Raw genomic sequence first — 25679 nt, forward strand, 5'->3', positions numbered from 1 at the left:
CGACCGTGTCCTGAACCGCTTGTGATCGGGTTCAGATTACAAGTTAGGGCTCAGAGTGTTTCATGGTCCCGTCTGAGGCCTTGTACTCCCAGGGCTCTCCCTTAGTATTCCAGTCTCTTGAAAAACTGTGGACTAATCAAGTAAGTGGCCACGGAGGGAAGGTTTTTGGTTGGGGTGTATGTCAAAATATCCACTACAGAAATATAAACCTGCACATATATAGACTCCAAAATATCGACTGCCGCAACAACATCAAAGTAAGCTTATACAGGGAATTATGAATTTACTATTCTAACCCCAATATACTTATATAGTTACCTTAATGATATAGTGTAAGGTGATATTTTGAAGTCAAAATATGTTTAGGTTGATATTTAATACTCAGAATTTTGGTACCACACCTCTGGTTGGGTATAGTGTGCTGCCAGTTTCTGCATTTATGATGTACCATCTGTGGGATGATCCTCTTTAGATTGGGTGGGTATTTGAACCAGAAAAAGGGAAGCATAAATATAATAAGTAGCATCTTGACATACTTTTCCATGGGTTGAAGGTTATCATGCTTGTGGGGTTTGCAGTAGGGGAAGATGTAGAGAAGCATTTGACTCACTTCTCTATAATTGTCACAGTATCGCCACACATTCTAAGTGGTGAATGGAATTAACAACTAGTTAATTGTAATTGTAATAATTGTTTCAAAGTAAAGCTAATGAGAAAATCAAAGCTGAGATTTCGAGCAGAAGGCAGACGAATATTACTTATTGGAGGACTGGATTAATGCTGGCTGGACCTGGGCAAGCACATGGGGCTGGATGAGACAAATATCCCTTCGTTGGAGGGAATTAAGCAAAGACAATGATTTGCTTCAGCTCCCTCTCAACAACAAGGAAGCAGAAAAACAAACATGAGTGAGAGGTGAACGTGAAGTTTAGAATGGGAAGGGAGGGACATTGGTGAATAGTTTGCATATAAATGAAGGACCACCCATAAGATGAAATAGCGGAATCAGGAAAAATGTGTAAATAGAGAAGTCACAGAACCAAAAATCAGGCCATCACACACATGATTGGAAATAGAAAGCTAGGGGTACAGATAATTTTTCAAGCAATTGAAGATAAGCAACACTCGATGTTGAAAGAAAATCAAACAATAATAGCCCTAATAAACCAAGAAAAGGGAAGACTATGAAAAAGAGAAGTACAAACAACCTCAGCAAATACAAAGATAATTTGTTGGCAATCTTGAAGAAGAGAGCAAGGTGAAGAGGGGATAACCACTGAGCTGGAGAGGGGCTTTAGACCAGAGCACGAATGGCTGCATGAGTTGTGACTTTAGTTCATAAAGGTAAGCATATAGATTGAAGTGCAGTTTGCAATTAACTGTTCCACTTGCACAAGTGTAATAGAGCCATCATACAAACAGGTAGATAAAACACGGAGCATTTTCACTATAGATTATGATTTTGTGAGTTTTGCCTTATTGTCATGGTACCAAAACATTCGTTTTTTGACAGTTTTAAATATGGTGACAAAGTGGTATCTCAGTTCCAAAGTGGCAGGTCCAATCCCTTGGCTGGAGAATTGGAGTAGACAATTATGGTGCTCAGCAAGGCAATGCCTGGATTCAACGACATGAGGACTGAAAGGTCACCAGTGTCTAAATGTGCAGAATGTTTCATCTCTAGAGCGGGAAGCATTTCTGTACTTCCAAAATGGTGTGTTTCAAAGAGTTTTTGAACATTTGCCGCTGTGTCTGGACCTTCCTTCCTGGGTCCTCAAAAGCCCCATCACCCTTCTCTCACCTACAGAAACTTCACAATTATTCTAGCATAAACCTGTGGCTGTCTCCATCCTTCTTCTTCCAGTACAGTTCACCCATATGCCCTTTACTTCACAAAACCTCCATATCAACTTCAAAGTTTGCACCTCTCTCAGCATCCATTGAACATACCACCCTATGCTTGCAATCCCTCTCCGTACTTACAGCATGAGGAGCGTAGTCAGAAGAAGCGCCAAGATAAGGGTGTTGCGCCTGTAGACCAGGTTCTTGTTGAAGTTTTCGATGAGCCCTCTCCACCTCCCACGCCAGCGGCCGATGAAGAAGATCAGCCCTGTCAGGACCATCAGGATGAGGTAAAGGCCAGCAATAACAGCACAAACCACGAAACCGGCTTCATACTTTGCCACCTAAGAAGAAGAGAGAAGACATTGAGTGAGTCGGGTATTACTAGAGTGCACAGCTCACCGAGGGCATCCTGGTGCTAAACAAGAAGTTCCCACCAAGTGTTAACTGCATTGTGGGGGGCAAAAAGAAAGGTTTTGAGGTTCTTCTGGAAGGCCAGATGGTTGAACATGAGTTGAAGATCGATTCGGAGGTGAACCAGGGAGAATGCTCAGATAAGAAAAGCATTTGCTTCCCGATCTGGAAATACAGATCATCAGAACCTTTACAGCAAGAGAGGAAGACCTAAGAACACAGGAAAAATATAATGCAGGAAGCAGGAACTTAGGATGCTACATAGGATATGGGAGGTCGACCGCCTTCTGCTCCCCGTGCAATTCTGTACGCTAAATTATGCAGTGGCCAGTCATGCATCCTTTTACAGTGAATTACATTTGGGAACACTGATTTAGCTAGATTCAGTGTAACCAGTGGCGTGACACAAGCCCGAGCACCCTCCGCAGTGCAGGGGGGCCCGAGCTCTGTGGGAGCCCTCTGGCACTGGCAGGTCCCTGGCCTGAGAGCTCCGGACTGGGTCGGTAGCATGGGAGTCCCCCCCTGCATGTACTTTGAAGGGTGCCCCCTCAAGTTTCATTACGCCACTGAGTCTATGCTTCATGCCACAGATCTGCGTGCCACCTGAGATTTGAGTACAAATCCTAAAATACATCTTCTAAGTGTTTAGTTATGGTTTATTTACCGACACATGATCAGTTCTGCATTTCTCTGAATATACATGACACTTGTGTACTACTACTGATAATATCACGCATTTTACTGCTGATGAAAATAGTAGGAGCACTAGGGGTTGTATTAGTAACAGCCAGGTTACCAGTAGTACTAGTAGTTATACAACTAATAGTTGAGGCAATATCGGTTTTAAAAATAATGGCGATACTAGAAAAACTACTAGTTGCACAAGTTATGGTTATATTGGGAACACTAGATTGGCAAACTCTATCAGTGAGTGTCAGGCCTAATGTAAAGCAGCAAGGAGTCCACCGAGAGAAATTGCAAATGTGGTACTGAAGAAATATGTTACAAAATGAACATGATTTCGCTTGTTAAAGCAAAATAAAGGTGTATGGTAAAAAACACGAACTATAAAAGATGTACACTGGAAAGAGTGGAACCAGACGCGCATCCAAAAATGAAGAAAGTAAATTTAAAGAGTATCCATGGCGCTCAAGTAATCACCACAGTTCTGAGTCATAGAGTGACAACCGCATAATAACGGGACCTTATTTGCTTTAACAAGCAAAATCATGTTCATTTTGTAACATATTTCTTCAGTACCACATTTGCAATTTCTTTCAGTGGACTCCTTGCTGCTTTACATTAGGCCTAACACTGACTGATAGAGTTTGCCAATCTTGCAACTTTACGGCCATTCGAGTCCAACGTTTGTTCAAGGTCTTATAGGACCATAACGCTCTTCATTCATCTTCTTCATTATCATCTCATCACATCTTAACCTGTTTGCTCAGCCTTGAGGAAGTTATAGTACTCATTTGTACCTACGAAACACGTGTCAGCTGTTTCCATTGATGACAATTTGGCTGTTTCCATTGATGACAAACTGTTTGAATAAACGGATGATCGGATATATAAAGAACATTGATTTGCCTCTTCTATCTCACGAAAGAAAATCTGAAGGATATACATATGTCTAAATTTCATTTTTTGTTATGAAATGTTGTGATTAGCATGTCACCGGTTTGATACTTAATTAAGGATAGTGCACATTTGACCCAACCCCGTTTTTCAATTCTCCATTTGCGACTGCTAAAAAAGGTCGGACATTTGCCCAACTCTTCCTTGAATGGGGGTGCAACTCTCCCTTATCTGGGGCTGCATCATTTAGTAATGATGCTGTAGTGAAGCAGGAAAAAGAACATTATTTTGTGACCCATGACTGATGCCCCATTGATAACCCTGATGGACAGTACTAAAGGGGTTTCTAGATACCCCAATTATTTAACACAGGAAACTAAATCTAAATTGAGTTTCTAGAAGACTGAATTTTCTAAGGACAAGTTGGACAAATACTAAAGGTTGTAAACAAAAAGAAAAAAGCATTGGTGTTAGCAGGAGGTCTTGCTCGTAACTGAATTTGCCTCTTCAGTCTCAGGCAGTGTTTAATTTGTAATAAAAATAAGTGCCAGGGCTCTCGTGAGGAAGCCACTGCAGCTTGCACCACACATTGCCCCTGCCATGCTGCCAATGATAGTAACAACACAACTACTAACTATTACACGCATACAAGTGTGACAATTCAGACTATTTTAGGCCTCCAAAGCTATAAGAATGGCTGGGCAGCAGGTAATACTCATTGTTAATCCATATTGAATTAATAATTACCTTGTGGCAGACTGTCACAAGTGCCGGTGTTGCCAAGTAAGTGCGGTGCGGTGCATCGGAAACCACTGGCTCAAATTAAGTAGTGGTCACTGGTGAGTTTAGCCCCTCGGTATGTCATCATACTTACACTCGGTCAATCATACTTGCACTCAAGTATCAATTCTTCACGGCATTGACTCATTTACCCATCTATGATAAAGCATGTGCACAAACTCAACAAGCACATGTAAGATAAATTAAAAGAATAAAGCAGGGGAAAAAACATGTGCTTCTTAACTTTGGTGGGCAATTGCTGACAGTAGAAAATAAAATTAAACATAGCATTATGTGGTTGGCTTGCAATAGTATTGTAAACCGTGATCATTGTTTCAAAGTTCCAAAATGGCTGCCACATTTAGAGACAATGTGTTGGTCATTTTAGTGGGTTCCAATGATGGAGCAAGGATTCGCACGTATAGCGCCTTGCTTGTACTCATGAACCACAAATAACCCTAATAGTGTTAATCAACCTGTGTGTTTTACTAAATCTGCCCTTATTCTGACATTTTGGGTGTCCCAGAGAAGCTTGCCTATGTGTTTACTAAACCTAATACGCTTACTACCAAAATGGCTGCTTCTACGCGGGAATTTCTTCTGCGCATGCGTCGGTCATAACCATGTGATGTGACGTACTCGCAGTTCTGGTGGGAAACCTTTTGCACTTGCGCAGTAGACGTAAGATGGCTGATTTGTGTTCTCACATGCCTGAAGCTTGCAGCGATGCTTTGGCTATGCTGTTCGTACTGCATTATTACCAATGCTATAATTATTATGAAATAATGGGAGTAATGTAGGGATTCCTGGTATACAGTGAATTCATTTATTCTGTGTTCTAAAGCTGTTTCTATTTACTTTTCATGTATCGTAAATCCGTGGGCATGAGGGACGGGAATACTCCATGTTGAAAATCCCTTCTGCGCATGACAGCCTTCCGCAAGGGGATGAGCTCGGTGTTCTTGAAACCAAGCCAGATGGAAGCACTAGCCAAGATGTGCCTGGGTACCATTCGTCTGACCCTACTAAGAAGATGATAAAAACTACAATGTATAAATTAATAGACTGTCCATTGTTTCACACATTTAAATCGTCATGAGAACCTGAATTTCGGAAGGCGTGCCCAGAAAATGTAAATTATGGGCTAGAGAAAGACAAATCCTAGGTAGTGTGATGACCTGTCCTTTCAATTGTCCAATCGAAATTGGGGATCCTTACACTTGCAACATTTGGGGGGTGGTACACTGACCCGAAAACAGTATAACTAGCCTAGGTTAGCTAGAGAAATTGTCCGACTTGTCCGAATAGCTGACCTGTCACTGACCCTACGCGCTCAATAGCTGATCAAGAAACAGAGGTGCTGCGGAGCACCCTGTCCGACCGACTTACAGACCCAATTGGGGTTTTGAGAACCTTAAGTGCTGGCGAAGCACCTTGCTGGGGAATTCGATAACCCAATCGGGGTTCTGACTGATAGCTGAAGAGAGGGTGTACCGCAGGCGTTGCAACTGAACTGCGGGTGCTGGTCTTACCTTGGTGGTCCTGTCCTGATCCTAATCTGGTTTTCCTGTCCTGGGTTTCCACTCTGCACCTGCTGGCCTACTGGCGACTGCATTCCTTGGGGTTCCTACTGTTCTTAACTGACCCGTGGCCAGGGTTGATCTCCACACCGTTCTAGGTAAATATATATCTGTGCGGGAAATACACTTACATCCTTTTCTCGCTTTCTGAAACTGCTAAAATCTTATCTGCACATTGTTCCTTTTCTTACCCTCCCTGTACTGACCGTTAATACATTTTACACTTTAGCTGTTTTATTAGCATGTTACATTTTCTTCCCCTCCTTTAAGTAAATGGTGAACACCCCGTTATAGTCGTTCCTTTTCTTTACCCTCCTTTTAGCCGGATTATAGTGATTGCTCGGAAATTATTAGCGTGTTCCACTCTTCTTACCTTCCCTATAGCTACATGGTATCATCAGATTTCTTAAAATCTTTTGCCTTACCCATCTTCTAGGGGTACTTAAACTGTGATATTCTAGCATGTTCCTTATTTCCCACGTCCTTTAGACACACCATACCAAGTCTAATTTCTGAAAATTTCATAGTAGTATGTTCCCTGTTTTTACCTTCCCTTTAGAGTTCTAAATGGTTGGCATAATCTATTTTCTACATGGTTACACAATTTTCATGATTTTGGTTATTGAAAGTTTGCTTGCTGTAAACCTGATGCTTTCTGATAGTGATGGGAATTAGATAAAGGGTTTCAAAACTTCCTGAGTCTGTGGTTATTATAAGGAATACAAATATTATAAATGTTATTGTATTTTGGTGTCTGCTTATCTTTTGCAGCTAGCTGCCTGATCCATTGTGACCATAGGTACCTGTGACAAGGATTGGTAAGTCAGGTACATTGGAAATAAATAGGAATGAACAAGGGTTACTGGTAACGTGTAGGTTACCCGATTAATAAATATGGTGAATTGCATTTATGGGCCCAAGTGTGCATATGGTAAAATATATATAGTCGGCTGACCTGCGCGCTCTATCACCAATAATAATATACCATGCACAATACCATTCCAAGGTTGATAATAAGTAAACATCACACTGAGTGGCCATCTTGGAATAGTATTGAGCAGAGTGCATTACTCTTTTACCTCTCCAAGATGGTTAACATCTATACATGGTGAGCAGAGTGGAAAAGTAAAATAATAATAAACTAATGAACATACCATCACTGGCTTCCCAGTTTAGAAGCAATGGCTGTGCAGGGTGCAACATACTACAGGTGAGTTGCAAGCAAGTGGCCCATTAGCACCATTTGTGGAGCTGCGAAGAGCTCTAATAACAAACAAACTAAATAAAAACTAAAGAGAAGGAAATAAATTAAAGGGGACCTATAATAAAATAAAATGTAAAACTAATAGTTAGATCCATTAGCCACGGCATTAAAATGCACCATTTTTAGGTGATTTGGCAAAATACTGTCACTCAGAAGACCATACTGAAGAGGGGTCACTTATTACCACATTGTGTCATGTGTGGTAACAGGTTGTGAATTATACTCAAACAGACCAGTGGCAGAAGTGACCTGTCCCAAAGCTGTTGTATGTATGTATATGGGTGCATAGGCACATATTTGTTTTATAATTTTCGTAACAAAGAGGTCGGGAAGAACAACAGGTAAGCTGAAGAGATATGTTTATTGAAAACCTCAGCCATAACCAGTACAGGGCAACTTCAAAAAGAGCAACATTCCAAACTTTTCTAGGACAATATAACATTCTAGAATGAAACTTTGAGATGCACAGATAGCAGCACCATAGTGAGAGACATCACACATCTCATTCATTAATAAAGCTTAAAAACAACATTGATAACGAAAAAAAAGGATCTTGAAACTTATTAGCTACAAAAAAGACATAATTGTTGACATAGTCATTGCAAAAGGAGTGAATGTATTATAAAATAGCCACTAACTGACAGATATGCAGGTATTTTTTTACAATTTAAGAGTTTTCTGATCTGACACAACATACTCCGCATAAGAACTTAAACCTTTGACAGCTGCTTCAAAGTTGCTCCTCAGATAATCAACCAACTGCGTTCTGGACAGCTACAGTCGAGCATCAACACACAACTCTTGTTCCAAATCCTACCATCATTAGTTTTAACCACATTTGTACATGTCTTTGAGCTCTGGTGAATTAGTGCCATTGAACACACCCCATCAGAGCCTTTTTTTGATCAAAGCATCCACATCAACCTGTACATCACTGTCTGCTTCCTTGAGTCAAAATCCACCTTTGTTTTATGTTGCAAATCCATCTTGCAATTTCTCTAATCATCCACACCATTGCACTTCACCACATTTCCCCAACTCATCTACCCTGGAGATAAGATCTTATCACTATTTCTACATTTCAAACTGTCCCTGACAGAGCTTTCTACTTCAATGTCCATAGCAGGCCATCAAAAATTGGCATGCAATCTCTCCTTGGTATTGACTACTTCCAAGTAACCTAGATGAGCCTCTGCCACCAACTTACTTCTCAAACCTACTGAATGAATAATTCTAAGCCCCTTAACAGCATATGCCTGTCATGAGACAACTCATCTTTAATCATGGGGGTTGGCTTGTCTAGCAAACCTACTTTAGGAACCTGGCAAACTCCTATCGCAACCCACAAAATACGACCTTTCACTTTTTTCCACAAATCTTCGGTAACAGTCTCAAACGTGACTTAACACACAACCACGTTCTCATCTAAAAGCTCAATTTGGACGTCCATTTTACTTGAACTGGTAACCAACTGAGGCAAACAATCCACTGATAAATTCCTGACACCAGGAATGTATTCCACTTCAACACCGAAGCCTTACAAGGCAATAACCCATCTCGCTATCCTTGATAAAATGGAGTCTAGACCTTTTTTCATGAAAACTTCTTTAAGTGGATTGTGATCAAACATCTCTTAAAAGTGGTACCCCAAATCAGATTTTGGAACTGTCTTAGTGCCCAGGTAATAGCCAAAGCCTCCTTCTCAATTCCCGGGTAGTTAATCTCAGAACCATGTAAACACCTGGGGCACATGCACATAAACTCTCCACTCTGTGCATTTTCTGCAATAAAACTGTACCTAAACCCTTAGAACTAGCATCAGTGACAAACATGGTCTCTTCACTTGGCACTACAGCATGGTGTATTTTTTTACTCAAACTTAAACTTTTTAAGCTCCTCTTGACATGCAGGTCTCAACAAAAATGTCACATTCTTACCAATAAGAACTCTCATTTGGACTGATTTATCTGCATAAATCTTTAAAAACTTGTCATAATGCTCAACCATGCCAAAAAGAGATTAACTCCTCCTTGGAGCATGTTTTTTTCAACCCAACAATCTTCTCAACCAAGTCTTTTTTGTAACTCCCTTTCAAGAGATATAGTGGCTCAATTAATTTATCTCACTCACACCACACTTGCACTTGTTCTTCCCGAGGGTCACACCTGCTTCCAGAAGCCTTCCTAAGATAAAACACATGCGAGAATCATGCACCTTCATGATATTACTGAAGATCAAATCATCATCTTGATAACATTACTCACCACATATCTCCTTCAATACCCTGGCCATGACATATTGAAATACCTAGGCTAAGGACTCAAGACCAAATGGCTTTGTAAGCTCCATGATTGTAATGAAAGCTGTGAGTTCAAGAGAGCAGGTATCTAACTTCAACTAATAATACAGCACCGTTGGGTCAAGAGTCTTAAATACGTTGCCCCTGCCAAGGTGGACATAATCTCATTAATGTTAGGTAGGAGAAAGCTATCCACTTGGACCTCTCTGTTGAGGGTTCTTAGATCTCCACACAAATGTATGTCTCCACTAGACTCGACTCAGACATGAACAACTATAAGAGCCAACCACCCTGTGGCCTCCCTCTGGTTCTTTCACGCTCATGTTCATCAATTTTTTTAATTCCACTTCAAAACTGTCCTGGATGCTGGCCGGTATGCATCTGACCTTAGCTACCACAATTACAGCTCAGTCAGTCAGTCAGTTAATACATCTTTATTTCGGTTAATAAAAACCATAAAAGCAATGCAATACAAAAAATACATTATATACACGTTGTATACACATTAAAATTTGTACAGAAATAAGATATACACATGATTGCAATTCCAAACAATCTAAAACTGTTAAAATCTTTGATGCAAAGAGAAAAGAGACAAAATCTGTGTCATGAATATGAAGGCCCAACCCTATTTTCAAACATTCCTCATTCAGTTATGTGTCCTCTTGATAGTGAATTCGTTTGGGTGAGTCTAATTTTATTTATACGCGCTGCCGCTACCAAAAAACTGGCTACACTATAAGTAACCTGCATAGAGTCAAGCATTTGTAAATGTAGGAGGGCAGGCCTCACCTGGACGAATTTTAGTTCCTTCAGAACAGGGTATAATTTTTTTTTACGGGCCACCAGATAGTGCTCGCAAAATATCACCAAATGGAGCGTGTCCTGTGTAGAGAAACTATCACAGGTGCAGGGTGGAGTATCTTCAGGGGTCCCCCACTTCAGATAGGTACCAAGTGTGAGGTGGATGAGGTTGAACCTGAATCTAACTAAAAGGAAACGATGGTAAGAGTTGGTCACGTACTTCAGATAGGGTTCCATGGCTGGGGAGATCACAAGTTGATAGATTGATCTCACCGTAGGTTTCCTGAGCTCAACCTCCTCCATTTCTGACTCAAGTAAATTGAGGAAGTTGCAATTACAGCTCAATTCTTAGGTTTTATATGATGCTTGCAGCCCTTGAGACATCCCAACTTTTTAGTGAACAATGGCTGATGCACTTACTCAAAATCTGCTACTTGCGAGTCAACCTCCTGCATTTGCACATGATGCATAGCGTTGAGATTCACAGTAATTCACAGTGGTCCCTGGTGTGGCCAGCATATCAAATCATCTTCCTTCTTTAAAACATAGAACTTACCAACTTGATAGTTGCTGCTCAAATCCATACCGGCATTGAAGAATCCCAATATTTTTTATGGGTTGACCACCATACCCCCAGGATGAACATCCATGGCAAACAACTTAACCTTAATTCCAAAGGTCTGTGCATATGTCTTCTTTGAGAGGATAGTTAAATATGAGCAGGAGTCAAAAGTCATAAATAATTCAACACCATTTACTTTCACCACATTGCTTGGATGACCATTGCATTGACTCTGCATATGAAAAGATTCTCCTGTAAACTCTCTTTTTTCCTCTCCTCACCTTGTTTCTGCAGCAATTCACAAAGCATCCCTTCTTTCTACATCCATTACAAAACACATTTAGAGACGAACACTCTCTAGCTCTGGCTCTGTGCCCAATCTTGCCACACCTGAATCATTCTCCCAAAAACTCAAATTGCCCATCACTGCTGTGTTTTTTCTGTCAGTTCACATAAATCCCCTCCATCTTCTCAGGTTGAGCATTATGTTTGTCTTTCTCAACAGCCAGTTCACAGCACAGTTCGGAAAGAATTCTAACCTTTTTGCTATCATGAAAAGTTCCTCAAAGGGTGACTCATCTTTAAGCCATAACTCCTCCCTCATCTTATCACTTCTAAACATGAGTACAACTGATATTTTATCCTCTCATCAGTTGAAGCACCCAATTTACAAGTGGGAGGCCATTTTCTGAGACTAGTGTTAGAATCCTTCATTGTTTTCTCTTCTGCTTATTCTCTCAGACCGAAGTAATACCGATCACAAAAGTACTCAATCCTGGGAGGCAATGTCGATTAATTTGGAGTAACCAAACCTCATACTCATTGGGATTTCTTTGTTCCCGTGCGCTTAACTCTGGCAGGTCTCCAATGCCTCCTGACCTTCACCACCTATGCGATGCATCATCAACCAATACCTTCATTTTGCACTGAGGTGTATTCCACAAACATTAACATAATGCCTAAACATTTTCTTCCACTTGCTCCTTCTTATAGGTGGATGAAAGGGCTGCTTAAAAAAACAGTTGGGTGGTTACATTTTGCATACTCTCTGACTCGTGTCACCCTACTCTTACAACTTGTGACACATAGACACCAGGTAGCTCTTTCACCACAACAGTTAATCCACTAACTTTTATGTGTTGTGGACAACCTAGAGAATAACTTAGAATTAATTTAGCACCACTTATATAAAGACAGACAGGCCACAAAAGAAGTGTGCCTGTCACTTTAGCTAGGGTAACAAAGAGGTCGGGAAGGACAACCAAGCACAGCAGATACACTGGAGAAGTATTTCTAATGAACACCTTAGTCACACCAGTAAAGGGTAACCACAAACACAGTGACATTCCAATCTTTTCCAGGATCACATATAATATTCGAAAATGGAACTTGATGATGCACTGATAGCAGCACTATAGAGAGAGACACCACTATTTTCTTTAGGTTTACAGGAGCCTGTCAGACATCTTTACCTATCAGGCCTTCAAAAGGAGCTCTAGCCAGGATTATCACAATCTTCTGCCCACAGGATTTGCCAAAGGGAGTAGCTAACAACAAAAATATGTTAGATTCTGTGTAACATAATATTAGTCTACAGTATTTATACGATGTAATAACAATATACTCTTGAGGGCCTTTTGGCTTTTACATATGTTTTTTATAATAACTTAGTCACACTTGCTGACTTTGTCGTAACTTTTCATAATAAATAGAACAAATATGACATTTGACACAACTTTTTACCAAAAACTTAATTAGGCCAATAGTTGTTTAAAATAGACTGACACCATAACCAATTCAGGTCTACTTTATTGAACTTAATCTTTCCCACAAAGCAACCACTAGGCATATCTGCACAAAATTACAAACATATAAAATTTCCTTTGGCTAAACACCCCCCACCCCCACCAAAAAAGGAAGTGGTTAACTAAGCTTAACTAAGTACAGATCTACCCCAGCTTTGTCAAAGGGGTTGGATGACCAACACCAAAACCCCTGCCTAGTACAGTAATTTGTGAGACTGTATGTAAGAAAATACTTTTTGACAGCCTTTAGAACAGTGTATTAACAATGTACCCTTAAAGATCTATATGTTTTAACAAATGCATGCCTTTCTTTAAAAAAAAAATGTGTCCTCATCTCACCGTATCAAGCCGTTGCGGATCTTGTACAGCCATATACTCCAACTGGGGACCACTTGGCTTACCGCATTCACTTCGGTCGCCTGACCTCTCCCCTTTTGGTACGGGGACCTGGTGTAATCATTGGGCCAACTGGGTGAGTCTTAGATTTCTTCCCCAACTCATCAGAGGATGTCAGATGTTGGATGGCTTATCCTCTACACCCTCATATTCCAGGCGGGCCATGACAAAAGTTGCTTTAAGCCAGTCCTCTCTTTTCGGGGGGAGGGGGTCTTTCCATCTCCTGCAAATTTCTCTCCTCGCCAATAAAATCATATAAAATAACAAACCTTTGTCCTGCCATGGGGCAGTCTGACAGAAAAGACCATCATCTCCAAATAGGACCAGGGAGAGATTGACCACCACCCTGGTCTCAAAAACTCCCAACAGAGTATCCCCACCTCTTCCCAAAAATGTTCCAACTCTTTACATTCATAAAAAATATGTATGTCGTTAGCCAACGGGGTATGGCATCTCGGACATTTAGGGGGAGGTTTTGGGGCAAATTTTGCTATTTTATAGGGAGTGTAATAAAGTCTTTTAACGACCAAAAAATGGTTCTTTTTCAAGCAGGCAGGTTTTATGAACTTATGTAGTGTCTTTAAAGAAGGTTCAAAGAGGGCCTCTGCCTGCAATGCCATGGGGGATTGGCTCCACACCGCCTCTGGGGGTGGGATCCCAAGATCTTCAGCCTTTAGTTGGTAATTATACCAGATAGATATTTCTTTTTTAACTGGTTGGATGGATTGACACAGCCTCTCAATTTCCCCATTACCTTTTATCTCATCCCGTTCCGCTACATACCAGGATACTAACTGAAGATATTTAAATCTAGATAGTCCAATCCCTACCTTTGCCCTCAAATATTCCCATGGGTGAACCCCCTCAGCATCCATCAATTCCATCCAGGTAGTAATTCCTGCCCTCTTTGTTGGTATTGCCAAGGTGTCTCTCAGACATTCCGGGGTTCCGGGCGAATCCCAGACAGGAGCCAGATCTGAATAATAACCAATCCCCCAGCTAACCCTTACCCTGTACCACATCTCCAGGGCTGCCTTTAGAACCTTCAGACGAACCAGCTTGAAGAATTTCGGGGATCTACTCTCACCATTTCTCCCAACAATCTGCCCCAGGTTGACCCATCTGGTTTAATAATTAGCATCCGAATGCTCTTAAACTGGAATGCCACTACATACAGACTAATGTCGGGAAGAGCCAGCCCCCCTTTAAGCAATCTTCGTCTGAGCTTTTTCCTGGTCAAACGGACCCCTTTGTCCCCCATACAAAGCTTCCTATCTTGCTCTGCACCTGACTGATGTTAAAGGTATGGTGGAAAATAGATAAGTAAGTTCGGGGAGAATTACCATTTTCACAAGATTAATTTTCCCATGGATGGTAAGTGGAAGATTCCTCCATCTACTAAACAGACTGTCTATTTCTCTGATCACTCTATTTAGATTTAGCTGGGGGATTTTGTCCAATTCCTTCACAATATATATCCCCAAATATCTGAAGTCAGACCTCACTGTGCCCCTCCATTGATCCAAATTAACCCTGGGCGTCCGAATCGGCTACGCCCACGGAGTAGGCGTAGTGTTGCCTTCTACGCATTTTGCGTAGACAGCGTAGCCGGCAACACTACGCCCACTCCGTGTGCGTAGCCGAGTCGGCCGCCACCCGCCTCCCTCCCGCCCTCCCCTACATACATTATTTAAGCAACTAACCTTAATAAAACTATTTTAAAGCACTTACCGTGTCCGGTGTTCGCCTGGGGCTCCCTTCTTGGAATAGCGTCCCTTCCTGGATACCAATGCGCATGCGCGGCCGCCCGCGCATGCGCATTGGTATCCAGGACGGGACGCTATTCCAAGAAGGGAGCCCCGGACGAGCCCCGGACACAGTAAGTACTTTAAAATTGTTTTATTAAGGTTAGTTGCTTAAATAACGTATATGTAGGGGAGAGCGGGAGGGAGGTGCGTAGTGGGGCTACGCGGAGTGCGGGAGTGGGCGTAGCTTCTCGCCCATTCCGCGAAGCTCCGCGGAGCCCCACTACGCCCACTACGCCCAGGGTTAATCCAAATTCCAGCACATGAACTCTGTTTTTGATCTGTTAACGTCATAACCTGATATAGAACCGAATTCCACCAGCAACCCCTCAATCCGAGGAATCTCCACGTCAGGATCACTCATATATACAATCAAGTCATCTGCGTAGAGGGCCAATTTGGAGCTATAGGGCCCAGACCGAAACGGGGCGATTGATTCATTTAGCCTAATAGCCTGTGCCAAGGGTTCAATATATATGTTGAATAGTAACCGGGAAATAGGGCACCCCCTGCCTGGTTCCTCGCTGTATATTGAAGCTGGATGTTAATAAGCCATTTAGGAGGATCCGCGCAGAGGCACCCTTATAGCAGTTCTGTAAAGTCTGAATGAATACAGGGCCAAACCCCATTGCCTCCAGTACTGCCCAGAGGTACACACAACAGACTCTATCGAACGCCTTGGCCGCGTCCAATGAGAGTACGGCCAAGGGTTCCGATCTTTGTATGGTAGATCCATATTTCCAATTAAGCGGTGCGTCTGATCTTCAATATGCCTTCCGGCCACAAACCCCTTGTGGTCTGTATGGATCAACTTAGGTGCCAATTTAGCCAATCTCCCCGCTAGAATGCCCATAAAGATTTTATAATCAGCATTCAGCAGGGAGATTGGCTGATACGAGTCCGCCCATAAGGGGTCCTTTACCGGCTTCAAAATCAAGACAATTATTGCCTCTTTCCATGAATTGGGCACTCTGCCTGCAGGTGAATAAAAAGAGTTAAAAATTGTACCCAACACAGAAGATAGCTCTTCTATTAGATGTTTATACACTTCACTTGGAAGCGAATCCGAGCCTGTGATTTTCTAGGCGCTCAATATCTTCTTTTAACTCTCGATTCTGTACACACAATTTCGCCTCTTCCACTTCTGTAGATGGAAGCGAGTCCCTTATCATCGGAATTTCCTTTTCCATAGCTTCTGTTCTTAAAGTGACGTCATCAAGTCTCTTGGCTAGAACTTCACAAGAGGCCTGAATTGCCGCCTGGTTTGCTTCGGATGTTAAAAATCGACTCGCCATCTCAGCCTGATTATTTTCTGAAACTGTGAATCTGTTAGTTAGTTCCTCCTTCATATTCAGGAGAATATCAGCTAATGTAGATGAAGTCACATCTGATTTGCTGGTGCTTGCCGAGATTGATAATGGGGGTTCACCGGAGATAATATTGTTATTTACTGCTTCCCCTAGTGCTTCCCCTGGTACTTCTTGCTTTTTCCCCTCTTCTGCCGATAGTTGGGCCATGGCACAAACTCCAGAGTTGCTAGTTGCCAAAGCTGAATATTTATTTGACAAACTTACAACTGGATGTATCATCCTGGGAACCTCTACGACTTCCGATTCACTAGATGCTTTGTTAGCTGCTCCACTCGCCAATTTTATTTTGTTGCCAGAGCTACTAATATCAAAAATAGTGAGTTTTCCCTGTTCTGCTTTAAATTGTTTAGGTGCAGGGGTCATTGGAGGTTTTAGAGATATTGAAGGTATTGGAGATGATGAAACAGTACTAGTTGCCATGACCTTATAGTAGGTTTTAAGAGAAGGCGTAACTTTTATCTGGGGCGGTGTGGACTTCTTAGCCTTTCCCTTCCTTCTACTAATGCCAGCGTCGCTCTGTTTTTCCCTAATCTTGACACCTTCGTCAAATTTACAGACTTTAATTTTGCCCCGTTTGTTGCTGAATTTAACCTCAGTGATGGGGGGAGACACGCGGGGGGATACCATGATTTTTCCTGCAGAGTGTTTAGTACTAACCTGGCTCGAAGCACATATCTATTACTTTTAATATTCTTTGCCTCAGCCTTTTTACGTGGAGTCCCTTGTGCTAATTTCACAACCTCCTGTGCAGCAGTACCAGCGAGCTTACAGATATCACCATCCATCCATCTACCAGTGCCCCCGGGGTCACTTTTCCCATTTTCTAATTCGATAAATCCCTCTGTATGGAAAGAGCTTTGCTAGTGCTTTTCAACGTATATTCTCTAATATGTTGACTTCCTACCTTTCCAGCTGCATTCACCCCGATATCACCTCCAGAACCTACAGCTCTCTTTTTCTCCACCGTTACAGTACTCACGCCACCTCCCTCGCTGCCACTGCCGCTGTCTCCCCCACCCGTGACCCGGAACAGGAGCAGAGCCGAGTCGCGTCTCCTCCGCGCTTGAGCAGCCTCCGCCCACCATGCACACCAGCCGCGTCCACCTCCGAAGCTGATCTCCTCGGTCCTCTCGATCCCCTCACAAAGAAGTACGTTTTTTTAGCTCATAACTGGTTGAAAGTCCCGACATTATCCATTAACTATTTGGCAGGAAACATATGCAAACTTTTCCAGGTTAATGCATCCCCCGGGGAGTAGAGCCGCGGCCGTTTAGCTTGCAGCTGCCATGTTCCTCCCTCCGTCCCCCTATGCAAAAAAAAAATGCATGCTTTTCACATTAAGGAAGCCAGGCCTACTCCCTTTGCTGTACTTTTTCATAATAAACAGATCAGACTGTTGGCACTTGATATAACCTTTGTGGTAAATAAATAAATAATACCCTATTTTTGAATGTATAAATGAATAACAGATAGCTCAATAAATAAGAGTCAAAATTCGAGGTAGTAGGAGTTTCGCAGGTTTATTACAGCATAAAGGACAGGAACAGAACAACCTGCATAGGAATAGGATGGCAGGGCCCAGCAGCGCTGCTGGTGTCAGGATCGGAACAAGGGAAAGGATGACTTTTTTAATAACAGTGCATGAGCATATATACATAACGCAAACACATAGCATTACATTGCAATAGGCGTAGCAGTGGGTGGAGCAATAGGCGTGACGCGTAGCAGTCGCGAAAGATAAGGGTGAAAGTGGGTGTAACAGAGGCGTATACATAGACATGTGATGCAAACGTAACAGAATATGTCATGAATAGGGCGGAAACCATGGAGGGGGCTACCTAAGGAGCCGGGACCTCTAACCTGATGGTGCGCGCAAACTAGCAATGACGTATCACTAGGAGAAGCTGGGGGCTATGAACTCTGTGCTAGGAGCAGAGACTGAAGTCTGGAGAGTCAGGGCGACATGTACCTAAACAGTATCTAGTATCTGATGTTTAGAGAACATGTTGATATAAACTAGAAGTCAGGAGGGGAAAGGCTAACTTGATTCTAAGACTGGACCATGCATTATTCTACATGTAGTGCGTGATGAAGAATATTAAATGACCATTAATACAGTATTTCTCTAACGTGGAGACGTGAAGGCTAGACAATGACGGAAACTATTGATGCGGTTCAGTAGCTTAGGAATGCAGAGAAGGAGGACTGAACTGATAACTGGAACTATAACATACTTTTGGCAGACTCAGAGGCAGAGCCAGGCTGAACCGGGCACGGCGTGGCAGGAAGTAAGTGAAGGGTCGAGGATACAGGTGGGGGCTGTATCGCTCCTCAGCGAAGTTTCAGGAGACAGGAGCTGAATCTGGTGTCCAGGCCCTTTTGAGGCCTAGAAACGGGGACTTTATAATGGAATAACGTGCACACTGAGAAACGTGGCAACGTAGCTTTACATAGACCTGATATTCGTAGTATTCACGAGAACTGGAAACTGGCATACTAGAGGTGGACACAACTATAATTGTGTCTTGAATCGAACATGGGGAATACATATGCATATTAATCATGCACACATAACATATGATGGATGACACGTAGTGACACAGAACATGGCAGAATTTACTTTTCCACATTCCCTCCTTGTCACTACGTTTCCATCAGGAAACATCAATATTCATGATACCGTCTATCATTTCATACAGTATCATTTGTTCGTCTCGAATTATCCTGGAACGGGATTTAGAACGGGGCTTGGGACTAGGAATACAAGAGGTAGCACAAATGCCGCAAATCGCAGGGCCACATTGTATACAGAGACAGCAGCTGAATATGATCGCTACTGCAATACCTAGGAAGGACAATATTTTCCATCCCCATGCGGAAATTATATTCCAGAACCAACCGGACCATGTCCAGGTGCCTGGATCTTGGTGTATCAGATGGGCAATTTTATGGAGTCTGGTTATAGCTGAATAAACAGACGGTGCGTTATTTGGAATGAAAATGCAGCAACTAGATCCGATGACTCTACAGGCCCCGCCCCTATCAGCCAGTATGACGTCAAGGACGAAACGATTCTGTAAAACGACAAATCTCATAGCAGATTGCTCTTCGGTTAAGTTACCTAGAGCAGAGGCAGTCTCATTGACTACAGCTTCAAGGGTTCTGGTTAACCTACGGATTAGCTTACTATTCTGGATAGGTCCTATAAAGAAGAAGAAACCTCTGTTGAAATCTGTATACTGTTCTAGAGCAGTTTCAGTATAATCGACAATTGGGGACTCCCTTCTATGTCTAATGTGTACTAGATGTGTGTTTCTATGATAATCAGATGGGGCTAGGAAAACTGGTGGCAGTAGGAAGGCAATGTAACAGGTTCCCTCCCAATCGAGGGGCAGACGAACATATGCAGTTTGACCACAAATAAAATAAGAATGACGTGAAGCTTTGAAGATAGATTTCCCACTGTCACTATACTTGACAATAGTAGTACAATCACTATGTCCTACATGTACGGAACCATTATTTCGGACACATAATTCACCTCTGACTGGCAGTACTGAAATAGCAGGTAAGTCTGGAGTGGAATCAGACTGAACATTCAGGACCATGAAATTCGAAGAATAGTTACCTAAATTATACACTTCATTTTCTAGATCTAAACCTGTTCTGTGGGGAAGACCTTGCTTGTCTGGAAAACATGTACTGTTAAGAAAAGACATATCTGTTGAGGATGACGTTAACGTGGACCATGCTCCACACGAACCATTATGTGAAAATGGATAAGGAAAAAGTGGCAGAACTCCCTTCGGTATCTGGAAAGGGGGGAGTCGACCACACACCCAACAATTAGTGGCATTGCTGGTCTGATGTGAGTAATGTAACATGCGGATGAAAGAATTATTTTTCATAGCGAGGCGGTAAGAGAGTTCATGAGGAGGCAGATCACTAAACGTGTGCTCTACTGTAGCATTAGCAGACATATTTACATGAGAAACTGGAAAGTACAGGTAAAACGCATAACTGGTGCAGGAAATCATAATACTGAGAAATAATATGAAACATAGAAAAATGATACATCGAATTGAGTTTTGACTAACTCTCTCACTATGGGGGTCTATTTTATACATGTCAGAAACAGTCTAACCGTTTCACCTAGGGGAGGACTTAGACAATCAAACTGACTGACTTATTTTACTAGACCTTAACTTGAGTTTATACTCCTGTTGCGGAGTTTTCTCTAACAGGGGGGGTGTAGTAACATTGTCATTTGCGGGACAGTCCTTGAGAACAATGCTTTGGCAATCCTTCAAATCCTGGGAAATGTTTTTTAAAACGGGTTTCAGTCCATAAAACTGTTTTACATGAGAAAGGTGCACCCAGCCTTTGCGACCTTCCAACTTCACGGCTGTACGGGTGGTGAGGAGGACCTGTCGGGGCTCCTTCCAGCGTGGCTCCAGCGGACTTGAGCGGTCAAAATTGCGGACCAGGACCATGGATCCTGGAACGATTTCATGCGGTGCCACCTCGGTATTGTCTGGAAATGTGGCGGCAACCTGTGAACGACATGAGTTGAGGGCAGACATCAAGGAAGCTAGGTAATCTGTCAGCATATTACTTGAAACATCGGTAATACTTCGGGGTCTAGGAGTACCCCACATGTTAGGGGGGCGGCCGAAAACGACCTCATACGGGGACAGACCTGATCTGGAATGTGCGACCATGTGCATATAAAATAAAGCGACTGGCAGAGCTACTAGCCAGTCCACACCTTTCTCTTTACACACTTTTGCAATTCGGATTTTCAGAGTCTGATTATGTCTCTCTACGAGACCGGCTGCTTCAGGATGGCGTACACAATGAAACTTCCACTGGTACCCCAACAAAAGGGAAACATGCTTCATCAACTCAGATGAGAATGGCTGACCGTTATCAGAATATACGACTCTAGGGAGTCCATAACGGGGGAAGAACTCACGAACCAACTGCTTGGCAGTGGTCGCGGCTGTGTAATCTGGGACTGGATATGCTTCTGTCCACCTGGACAAAGCGCATACAACTACAAGGACATACTTGAAACCTCGACATCGCTCCATCTGAATATAATCCATCTGGAGGACTTCAAAAGGGTGGTCAGGGGGCTGGAATCCACCTTGTTCCACCGGGACACTTTTACCTGGATTAAACTGACAACATATCATACAGGTACGGACTTTCTGCTTGGCTGCAGCTCGTAAATGCTTGTTGAACCAAATGTTCTGGATACTGTCTAACATAGCTTTTTCTCCTAAAAGTGCTGGACTATGTGCGGTATTAATAATGACTTGAACCATAGAGTCGGGGAGAAACCATGTGGCTCTACCCTTCGTTAACCATCCTTGATCTGTCTGGACCCCTCCTTGTTCGGACCATTTCTTGATTTCTTCGGGAGTAGCATGTAACTGGATATCTATGACATCTTGTGTAGGGTCCTTAACTGTCATACATGTGGTCGGATCTGGAGTATGTGTCTGATTAACTGGAATGTCTGGAGTCTGTGCTGTAAACTTGGCTGTGCGATCTGCTAGATCATTACCTTGGGAAATAATGTCAGTAACTTTCGTATGTGCTTTACATTTCATGATAGCAATAGATGTCGGTAAATGTATGGCATCTAACAGAGCTTGAATAAGGAGACCATGCTGAATCTTGGTTCCATGAGAAGTCATGAAACCTCTCTCCTGCCAGAGCACTCCGAAGTCGTGTACAACTCCAAATGCGTAGCGTGAATCTGTGTAAACATTAACTTTCTTGTTCTTGGCATGTATGCAGGCTTGTGTCAGAGCAACTAGCTCTGCTGCTTGAGCAGACAGGGTGTCAATGCGGTGTGTCTCAATAACTTCAGTATCAGTAGTCACTGCATACGCGGCGACTAGTTCTCCTGTACTTGTTCTCATACATGAACCATCCACATAAAGTGTCAGGTCGGGGTCTGGTAACGGAATATCTGTCAGATCTTGTCTTGGCTTTGTCGTAATGTTAACTACTTCCACACAGTCATGTGTGGCAGAATTCGGAGTAACTGATGGTAACAGTGTAGCAGGATTTAAAATGTTGCAGCGTCTGATTTCTATGTGTGGCTGGAACAGTGTCAATTCATAACCTGTTAAACGTGCAATTGTCAAGTGCTGAGTCTGTGTTCGGTTTAAAAGAACTTCCACGGAATGTGGAACTTGTACTGTCAAGGAGTGTCCTAAGACTATGGAATCACTTTGTCTGATAGCTAGTGCTGTGGCTGCAACTGACTTGAGGCACGCAGGCAGAGCCTGGGCTACAGGATCTAATGTGCTCGAAAAATAAGCACAGGGCTTGTATTGTCCTGCTTGATCTTGTGTGAGAACAGATAATGCTGTACCTTCCCGTTCAGTTACGAAAAGTGTAAAAGACTTACTGTAGTTCGGTGTCGCTAGAACTGGAGCTTGGCATAGGGCTTTCTTTAACTCATTGAAACTAAGTGTATGTTCAGATGTCCAAGGGAGGACAGTCGATACGGCTGCCTCCTGTGTCGTTAACTGTATCAGTGGCTTGGCTAGAAATGCATACTGAGGAATCCATTGTCTGCAGTAAGAAGTAAGGCCAATAAAAGCACGTACCTCCTTCTGGGTCTTGGGCTGAGGAAGACTCGCTATTAACTGGATACGGTCTGGTGTCAACTGCCTACCCCTCTTGGACAGTAAGTGTCCTAAGTAGACCACTTGCTGGACACAGAATTGAAGCTTAGAAGGGGACACCTTGTGCCCCATCTCGGCTAGGAAATACAAGACTGTAAGGGATGCTCGCTCGCAAGCACGTTCAGAACGGGCTGTGATCAGGAGATCATCGACATACTGGAGCAGGGCAGTGTCAGTTGGCATGTGAATGTTGTCTAGTTGTCTCTTGAGTGCTTGACTGTAAATACTAGGACTTTCTGTGAAACCTTGAGGAGCTCGTGTGAACATATAGCTCCTTCCATTTAAACAAAATCCGAAAAGGAACTGGCTGTCTGGATGAATAGGGACACTGAAAAACGCGTTCTTGAGGTCGATTACAGTAAAGAACGTGGCTTCGGAATCAATGGCTGTTAATAGGGAAGAGATGTCTGGGACAACTGGGTACTGAGGAATAATACACTTATTAAGTTCTCGTAGGTCAATCACTAATCGATATACTGGGGGTGCATTTGGATCAGTACGTTTCATGACTGGAATGATCGGAGAATTACATACATTGGAGTCAGTTTCTACAACCACTCCTTGAGCCATGAGCTCGTCAATAATTTTGGATAAGGCTGCTACAGCCTCAGGTGGCAATCTGTACTGTCTGATTCGTGGTAACACCACACCTGGCTTGAGAGTCACACGATAGGGTGTGATTTGCATATAACCTACATCAGTTGGACCTTGCGCCCATAGATGCTGCGGGACATTGGACAATCTGGGGTCAAAATCTCGTAATACATAGTGACCCTTAAAGTCACGTAGGAACAGACGTATTCCCTCTGGGGAACAGCATATAACTGCACCTAACTCTTTCAGTGTTTTAATGCCTAATAGGTTTTCTGGACATGACTTAGTAAGTAACAGATCAGTAGTGCGGGACAATGGACCTACTTCTAGAGTAACTGGCTTTGAAATCTCATTTACGATAGGTTTTCCTGAAAATCCAAGGGAAACATTTCTTGAGCCTGAGAGCGGAGCCCCTGGAACTTCGGCGTGACTAATTGTGGTCCTACTTGCCCCTGTATCAATCAAAAACTTTCTGTCTTTCCCTAATACTTGACTGTGAACATAGGGACCTTCTTGATCTACAGGTATCTCGATGAGAGGCAAGCCTACCTCCCTCTCTAGGCTGTTTCATGAATACTGTTGGTACTCTGGATACTCAGACTGTGCATACTGGTACATCTGCTGTGTGACATGCTGTGTTGCAGCGATAGGCTGCGGTGCGGTAACTGTCTGTGGCGCATTCTGTGGCTGAGGAATCTGTGAAACTTGTTCTTGTCTAGGCGGACGTGGTCTTTCTTTAGTCTTACCAGTAGCTATGTTGTGTTTCAGAACTGCACACTCATTTATAAAATGACCTGGCTGTTTACAATAATTGCAGTTCCCTTTAACGGGAGCTGCAGGATGACTGGCTTGATTTGGACCCCTCTTCTGACTGTCTTGAGGAACAGATTGTGCAACTAGTACTTTCATCTTCGTGTCTTTCATACGTTTTCTCTCGTGTTCTTGCTCTTCCCTGATTCTATTCTGGTGGTATTGGAGCATCTGCAACATCTGGGACGGGGTATTAGCTTGCCAGGTACTTTCGACTTTCAAAACTCGATTTTTAATTTGTGGACTTGAATTCTCGACTAATTTAGTAACAAAAAGGTGAGGGTATGACTCACTACTTGTCTTGAGGCCACTGTTGATGCTAAAACATTTCTCGAATCTAGAATAAAAATCACTAATATCCTCATCTTGCTTCTGTTTACAGGCTGAGATTGCATCCCAGTCTTCTTTTCTAGTTGTCAATAATCTGGGTAAAACTTGTATTAATAATTCCGGTAATTCTTTACATTTATCTCCAAGACCGGTACCTGGTACTCGTGCCTTATCTTCAGCTTCTAGAACTGCCCAATCGATCTTTTTCTCTCCCACCTCCCATTCTTTTTCCTTGAGCTTTTCATACACCCCTGCGGGCAGCGGAACCTTTAACATTTTAATTATATCTGGATACGTGTATTCTCCCATACGGAGCATGTCTTTTAATTCTCTATGGAACCCTGCTGGATCTTTATCATGACAGGGAATTAATTTCTTCATCTCCAGAAGTTCCATCTTTGTGATCGGAGTGTATACAAACACTCGCTGCATTTCGCCACCCGTTCCTCTAACTGGGTGGACTTCTCGTAACGGATTCTGTCTCTCCATGTAAAATGGTTTACTTTCTGGGGGTGAGACATGAACAAAATGCGGGTTCAGAAACGTTCTATATTTGTGGCGCTGTTCTAGAATGACACTAATTAAATCGGTACCTAGACCTCTCCATCTATACTGGAGTAACTCGTTCAGGATATCATGTAACGGGCCTGGATCAGAGTGTTGACCCTCATACAAAGTAATGAGGTGCTGAATCATATACATACCCACCAGTCGTTGTTCGGCTGGGGGCATTTTCAGA

General features: G+C 42.7%; 1 protein-coding gene across 2 annotated transcripts in view; it reads right to left on the minus strand.

Moving 5' to 3' along the window:
- Positions 1 to 25679, minus strand: part of PROM2 (prominin 2) — a 464577-nt gene that overhangs the window by 295282 nt on the left and 143616 nt on the right. For both annotated transcript variants that reach the window (XM_078667029.1, XM_078667028.1), the window contains exon 3: positions 1984 to 2186. In XM_078667029.1, coding sequence (XP_078523155.1) covers positions 1984 to 2186 — 203 coding nt within the window. The remainder of the gene's footprint in view (positions 1 to 1983; positions 2187 to 25679) is intronic.

The sequence above is a fragment of the Lissotriton helveticus genome, chromosome 11 (assembly GCF_964261635.1).
Source record: "Lissotriton helveticus chromosome 11, aLisHel1.1, whole genome shotgun sequence".
NCBI lineage: Eukaryota > Metazoa > Chordata > Amphibia > Caudata > Salamandridae > Lissotriton > Lissotriton helveticus.